At 34.3% G+C, this 7,487-nt stretch overlaps 1 protein-coding gene across 4 annotated transcripts; it reads right to left on the minus strand.

Annotated features, from left to right (window-relative positions):
• Window positions 1–29: 29 nt before the first annotated feature.
• Window positions 30–7,455, minus strand: LOC123676791 (helix-loop-helix protein 1-like). Of its 4 annotated transcripts, none has more exons than XM_045613005.1 (3): window positions 7,310–7,455; window positions 2,473–2,600; window positions 30–565 (listed from the first exon to the last, which is right to left on the minus strand). In XM_045613005.1, exons 2-3 carry the CDS (start codon window positions 2,571–2,573, stop codon window positions 313–315), a joined length of 354 nt encoding a protein of 117 aa, XP_045468961.1. In that variant the 5' UTR covers window positions 2,574–2,600; window positions 7,310–7,455; the 3' UTR covers window positions 30–312. The 4 variants fall into 4 exon arrangements, with proteins under 4 accessions (XP_045468961.1, XP_045468959.1, XP_045468960.1 ...); XM_045613003.1 differs by lacking the exon at window positions 7,310–7,455 and adding an exon at window positions 2,653–2,712; XM_045613004.1 differs by lacking the exon at window positions 7,310–7,455 and adding an exon at window positions 2,656–2,711.
• Window positions 7,456–7,487: the final 32 nt, after the last annotated feature.

The following is a 7,487-nucleotide window of genomic DNA, read 5'->3' on the forward strand; positions in this document are numbered from 1 at the left end:
GGTAAAACTCACGGTCGTAGAAAAATAAATTATGTAAATACATTTATTCAATCAAAACAATTTTAAAACAAATTGTTCTATCACAATATTTTGAGTAAACATTGGAACATATTGTTTGAATCCAGTCCATTTTACATGTAGATTTATTAGAATTCACAATATTTTTGAGGAATTTCAATCGACTAGAAAAGAACCATTCATTCAAACCTAAAATATTGCAACTTCTTGCTATAAATAAAAATGAAAATACAATAATAAAATATTCAGTAAAAGAAATAACTCATCGATAACAATTCAACAGAAAATATTTTCTCAGGCATCTAACACATGATTCAAGTATGCAATGTAACAAATTGCTAGCCGCAAAATTTCTATTTTGCTGAGTTTTTTGTCTGGAGGCAATGTGGGAAGAAGTTTTCTCAATTCTGCAAAAGCAACGTTGAATGCTTCTACTCGAATTCGTTCTCGAGTTGCATGGGCTGTGCGGTATTTTTGGGTGGCTCTTCGTCTTCGTCTTCTTTCCTCTCGAGATAGAGAAGAGGACTCGTTAGTGCATGGTTTTTCTCTGGAAATTAAGAGAACAAAAGTTCAGATTGACGTTCAGTGGAGAGGGCGTAAAAAATATCGAAAACATTTTCTGTCAGTGGTGTGATTTGCGCTTGCAGTGTTTTATCAATACACGAAACTCGTTTTATCCATTTCTCAAACAACAACAAATGTAGCTTCACTTAACCTTCAACATCTCGATCCGGACATAACTCTATATGTTCTGAAATTTTGACACGCATCTTTTGTACTAACGAGAAAAGAGTGATACGTACAATGACTCTAATCTCACATATTATCTTAGAATATATTGTCACTGTAGAAGTACGGCACTGGTGGTGCCTTCTGTGCGCCAGGTTCGGAGCTAATTGAGTGACGACGTATTGACATTAATAAAATGGATAAATGAACAAAGACCAAACAATACCCTAAAATGAACTAAAATGAAAATGTAAACAACTAAGACTATGAGAGTCCTCGTAGAGACCTGAAAGAGTCAAGATGAAAAGAGTAGTAGATTGAATTCCGTGAATTATTTTTCTTCGTTTAGTATCAATATGTATACGGTGATTGAACTTGAAATGTTTGTTTTTTTATCTCTCTTTCCCTAGAGGGGAAGGGTGCTGGCTGCTTTCTGATGTTTAAGGGTATGTTCATTAAAATATTCTAATTATATTATTATTACAAAATAGATAATAACAGAGCAATCATTTAAGACTATAACTTATTTCAGGAAAGAAAATACACAAAAATTTTCACAATTTACTTATCCCCCTCATCTCAGACATCTTGGTTTTTTCTCTTATACTGAAATTATGTTTTATGAGTCTGTCTTCGAACATAGGTTGAGTTGAATAGCTTTGCTAGACTTTACCTTGAATGTTATCATCATTGCAAGACATGATGTTTTGTTTTCTTTTCTGAATCACTGATAATTTTATTTTATCGTTTATTATTTCAATCTACGTTCTGTCAAGCAACCCAAAATACATTCTTCGAAGTGTCAAATTATACTAGGAGGAAAATATTTTTTTGTATAAATCTTCTCATATGACAATAATCAACACAACAAAAAAGGAATTAAACAATTTGGTGCAGTCGTTTGAACGTGATGCCCTTATATAATATGCATATAGATCCTCTTTTACATATGTATATAGATTTATACTTTTGTAAGCGCATATTGAAAAAAAGGCGAATATCTGCAAATGCAGCAATCGCACTGGAAAACCAATAAAATATATTCCTTTCATACATTTTTACAGCGGCAGTAAATAGTACGTTCAGAACTCGTAAAACATGACACTTGTTACCCATAAAATTTATGTTGGATGTTTGCTTTTCCCAAATGAAAAATGTTATTTCCATATTTTTTCTTATTCATCAAATTATCATGCTTTTTGATAGGTTTTGCAATAACCTGTAAGAGTAGTATAAAAAATCGAATAGGAACATATAGAGTAAAAGTATGGTATTGGTCTTTTTCAGCTCCATCTTCAAAACTAAAATTAATAATATGCTCAAACTAAATCGGAGAAATTTTGTGAAAATATAATTTCCAACAATGTGTCATAAGGCAAAAATGATTCTCCCGGTGTCATCTACGCGACCATACATTTGTTCATTTTATAAAGACATCCTGTATGAATATAGGAAGGATAAACAAGAACAACAAAGAATATTTGAAATTTTTTGTCATCTGAATGGATTTTATTGCGTTCTTGACAAATTAATGAAGCTCATTTTGGAGAAATATTCAGACGAAAAAAAATTGTTCGGTCCAAAACTTGTGAAATATAAAATTGTGAGAAAGACATTTAAAAGCCTGAAGTCTTGGATAAAACCAGGTAGGTACATTCAAATGTAGATTTTTTACAACACTGTCGAACTGAAATAGAATAGCACATACCTAGTATATGTACATACCTTCTTTTATTAGCGATGTTGTTACATGACGTGATGATTTGTAATATTTCACGACAATCATCTGAGCCATCCATCATCGTTTTGTAGTTTTCGTCTCTCATTTGGATTGAAAATTATTATATTGCCGACTGAAAAAAAAATGAAAAAATTGATGACTTATTTCGAAAACTACATATTTACAACTTTTCTGAGGAAATTATGTCTATATTACCCACAGAATTGAAACACTGCAAATTTTATATTATCGATTATTATTTACTTCTACATATGTCATAGTTTAATCTCAAAAACCGACTTATGATATAAAAAAAAACTTCTCTCGAAGTTTGAACCTGTGACTTGTTGGCTAACGCTCTCCTTTAGCCGTTGTAACGCTTGCTAAGTGAAATCCAGTTATTAAGGTTGTATGTTATTACAAAAATGGAACGATACACGCTTAAACTTCGCATTGAAATTGTTAAAATTTACTACAAAAATGGTTTAAATTTTGCAGTTTGCACATTAAATAAAGCACTTTTTCATCGTCTTGAAGTACCTTCTCAGCCGGCATTAGTGAAACTGGTGGAAAAAATTTGTGTAGTTGGGGTAAGTGAGTGATGTGAAGAATCGAAACCGTGTGCGTCGCTTAAGAACTGAGATTATTGGTGCTGTAGCCCTATGACCTTATTTATTAGTGAATGAGGCTGGTGCAACTGTTACGGTGAATGGATTACTTTACTGGGCTATTATTAATAATTTTTTATAACCGGTATTGGAGGATATATTGATGTGGACGACGTTTATTTTCAACAAGGCAGCACTGCGCGCGACACAAGCGACGAAACTATTGCAATTTTGCAAGTAGAAATTCCTGACAGTGTTATTTTTCGAAGATGTCATCACAATTGGCCACCAAGATCTTGTGATTTCACACTTTTAGATTATTTTCCTTCGGGAGCTACCAACTATAGGGTGTTTTTTTTTCGAGGTATATAACTTTATAAGTTGGCATTACTGTTCAAGATGGCGACCGATTTAACAGCTGTCAAGTGATTTATTCTCAGTTTGGTTTGGCAATTCATCATGAATGAACTCCTGAACGACGCTTGCAAATAGTAGGGATAGAACGATACCGATATTGATATCGGTATATCGGCATATCGGCAGTTGTTGCCGATATATCGTATCGTATCGTATCGGCAAAGAATATCGGCAAAAATATCGGCAAATTTTTTTTGCCTCCTCAGTGCAAAAATGGAATACTTTATCAAACAAAATAAGATTTTTCATTCTAAGGGAAATATTTTTTATTAAAAAAGGAAAACAAATCAACATTAAACAACTATACTAACAAACATAGGTAGGAACTTCATATGGCAGGTACAAAATACAGTACATTAATATATTCATATTCCTAATAACTGAAATTTAATTTCTTGATATTGTGATGCAAAAACACCAACATTTCCGCCCTATCTTCATTAAGTCTATTTCTTTTTGGTTCATAATAGAATAGATGGCGCAATCGCAACTGTTTCCTCGCAACGGAATTATATGTATTATGAAACGGGACTTCCCCGGATTTCGCTTCGGTAGTGTATTCATGGGTGGCGTTAGGTTTGCCGATACGATATATCGGTATATCGGCATATCGGCACGTAAATATCGGTATCGGCCGATATATCGTATCGGCAAAAAAAAGTGATATCGTTCTATCACTAGCAAATAGTGCAATTTTATTTCGAAAATAATGGTTCTGTGCGGAATTCATATCCCGATTTTCATAAACGAATATTGTTAAGCGATGGAGCGCACTTCTGGTTGAATGGCTACGTCAACAAACAAAACTGCCGCATTTGGAGTGAAGCTTATCCTCAAGTGTATGTCGAAACACCGTTACATCCAGAAAAACTGACTGTTTGGTGCGCTTTATGGGTAGGTGGAATCATTGGTCCGTACTTCTTCAAAAACGATGATGGCCATGGTGATCGGTAGAGAGCCATGATTACTAACTTTTTCATTCCTGAATTGAACAACCATGATGTCCAGGAGCTGTGGTTCCAACAAGACGGCGCAACATGTCACACAGCTCGTGCCACAATGAATTTATTGAAAGACACGTTTGGTGACCGCCTAATTTCACGTTTTGGACCTGTGAATTGGCCTCCAAGATATTGTGATTTAACACCGCTAGACTACTTTCTGTGGGGCTATGTAAAGTCATTGGTCTATGCGGATAAGCCACAAACCCCTGACCATTTGGAAGACAACATTCGCCGTCTTATTGCCGATATACGGCCACAAATGTTGGAAAAAGTAATCGAAAATTGGATGTCCAGATTGGACTATATCCGAGCCAGCCGTGGCGGTCATATGCCAGAAATCACATTTAAAATGTAATGCCACAAGATTATCTTGCGGATAAATAAAATTCATGTCAATCGAATAATCCATCGTTGTTTTATTGCAATTCAAAGTTCTATAGCTCTAAAAAAAACACCCTTTATTTCCATCCATACTGATCTGTAACTATTTACCAACCCCTTAAGAAAAAATTCCCTAGCCAAGCAAATAGAAATGGGTTGAAACCCCGAACACAAAATTCGCAGATTAGAAGCATAAATAGAAACATCTAGTCCAAACACAGTTGTGGAGTAAACAGAACACTTCTTCCCTTGGTCCCTTGAGGGAAATATTGGTACCACCAACCCCAGGGATGTTGGCACACGTGCCCTTACTTATCTCCACCCCCGAATTGGCCGATTATCAATCTTTCAAAAACAACGCTCCAATTGGATTACAATTCTCATTGCACACGTACAAAGCTAATCGACGTGTCAGCAAGTGGAATATACGATGGAATTAATTGAGATGAATCGCGTTGACAAGCGTGGTAACCAAATTAGAGATGCACTTTTGGGATGGGTGTGATTATTTGGTGATTATTCAGATGGGAAAATGGGCAAAGTCGTTACTTTCACATGAGATTGAATAGTTGGTACGCCAAGAAACATAAAGAAGAAAGCTCTTTTGACTGTTCGTTCATTCATGAGTCAATTGTGCCCTTGGAGACCATGTAACTTCAAACATATCTGTATATTTGTACTTTCCAAAGGTTGCAAATAGTGCATGAATGAATGAGCGGTCAGAAGCTGCTGATTTCAAGTCAGAGCTTCCTACATTTTTTATCGATATCCTACAAGAATATGATGATTTTAATGATGCGATCAATACGAAATTTTGCATGAAGCTTGACTTGGTTATTTTATACAGGGTGATGGCCTTTATGGAAACCTAATGGATCTTTCTACCTACAATATTTTCAGATATCTACAACTTCCGGTCGTATACCGGAAACAGAACTACTTCCTCATTTCAAATGACACACCCAGTATATTATTACATCATTAGATAGCTTCTTTTATGGCAATTTCAGCAATATGCCATACCTTGGGTAAAAACTGGATTTATGAGTTAATGAGATTTTTATGATAGAAAAATATTGGCGACGAGGACTCACATTTTTCTGAATATTTCTACAGAAGTTTTTTTCGAAACCACCTTTCATTATAGATTCTGCAAATATGTAGTATTATAAGATTGTTTGCCGTTTGGTCCAAAAATGTAGGTACAGGGTGTTTATCAGAAGATCATTAGACAACTCAAATCCATCGAAACAGAAGATTTTCAAATTGGAACCTATATTTTTATCATTTCAGTCAATTCTACGTATAAACAGAGTGGGTGTTACTTAATATAAGCAAATCATATATCTTAAATGAATACTTCAAGAGTTACCGAGGAAGAACTTTAAATGAGGAAAAATCGCAATTTCTAACTGTGTGGAGTAGTCTGTAACTTTGATACCATTTACAGATCAAATTTCGAAAATCATTGGCATTATTTATTTATTTATTCATTATTGTTCGCTTTTGGCAAATAATTCATATTCTATTCTAGTCTATCTTTTCTGTGTAGAGGGGCTCAGAAACACTTCAAATTTAACTTTGTGTTGATATTTTCTCTGTCATCCTGGAATACTGCAACTTGTATCAGAAAAAAAACAATGGTTTATATTTCCTGCACAATGTAACAACATGTTCATACAGGGTCTTTATAACATGTAACATGTGACTGTAACATCGACTTGGCCTTTAAAATATTTCCCAAAATGTGAATGAGTGTTGATAATAGACAATGTATGATTGTCAAATTCGAAATTTTATCATATAGATAAGTGACTATTTCACATTCTTGTTAAATGAACCAACCAAGACCTTGACTCTGGACCAGGACTGTTGATTGTGACTGGCCTACAAAGTCCATTGTTTTCAAATTTTTTAAAATAATTCCGCCGCCATTTTTGTGCCTATAGAATGTTTTTGTTTCTAGTTTATAGCACCAGTAATAAATAAATTATGAGAAATTTTCATTTCACACCGTTTTCCAATTTTCTCTCATAGCTTGAAAACAGTTGAATTTAGGTTATTGCGGTTTTCGCCAAATTAATTCTCTCAAAAATCGAGCCCGAAAATGTGCCATTAATTTTTTTCCAGCTTAAACAAATTCTAAGATCCCCTCACTAGACAACGAATTGAAATTTTTCAATTCCCTTCAAATTTATAGACCGCTATATGAATCGATGCAGTTTTATTTATGATTTTGTTTTTCAATTTCGAAAATAAAAAAGTTAATTCAATATTATGAATTCTAACATATGCTTCATCAAGGTTCTAAATATTTTTCAAGTTGAGATATTTTTTAAATCATGGAAAACCGAAACGTTATAATATGAGATATGTTTTTTAAATTTTGTGTTATATTTTCTTAATTTTGCGAAACCAAATTTTGCACTCACCTCCACAAATTTCACTTCATTTCCTGAACGAGAACCGGAACAAGCAACTCACTTCGTGTCAGATCCTTATCGGAAACTACCACCAGAAGAGATATTCAGGAAGATCATCCCTCATGAATCTGGAGTCTGGACCACCCTCTGGACCAATAGGGATGCAAAGCTCCCAATGTTACGCCTC

The sequence above is a fragment of the Harmonia axyridis genome, chromosome 3 (assembly GCF_914767665.1).
Source record: "Harmonia axyridis chromosome 3, icHarAxyr1.1, whole genome shotgun sequence".
NCBI lineage: Eukaryota > Metazoa > Arthropoda > Insecta > Coleoptera > Coccinellidae > Harmonia > Harmonia axyridis.

Bases quoted from the DNA above. Each gene is read 5' to 3' on its own strand.
- LOC123676791 (XM_045613005.1), bottom strand. From the start codon at position 2,573: ATGAGAGACGAAAACTACAAAACGATGATGGATGGCTCAGATGATTGT. The intron at 566-2,472 runs GTATGTACATAT...CTTAATTTCCAG, and splicing joins AACATCGCTAATAAAAGAAG to AGAAAAACCATGCACTAACG.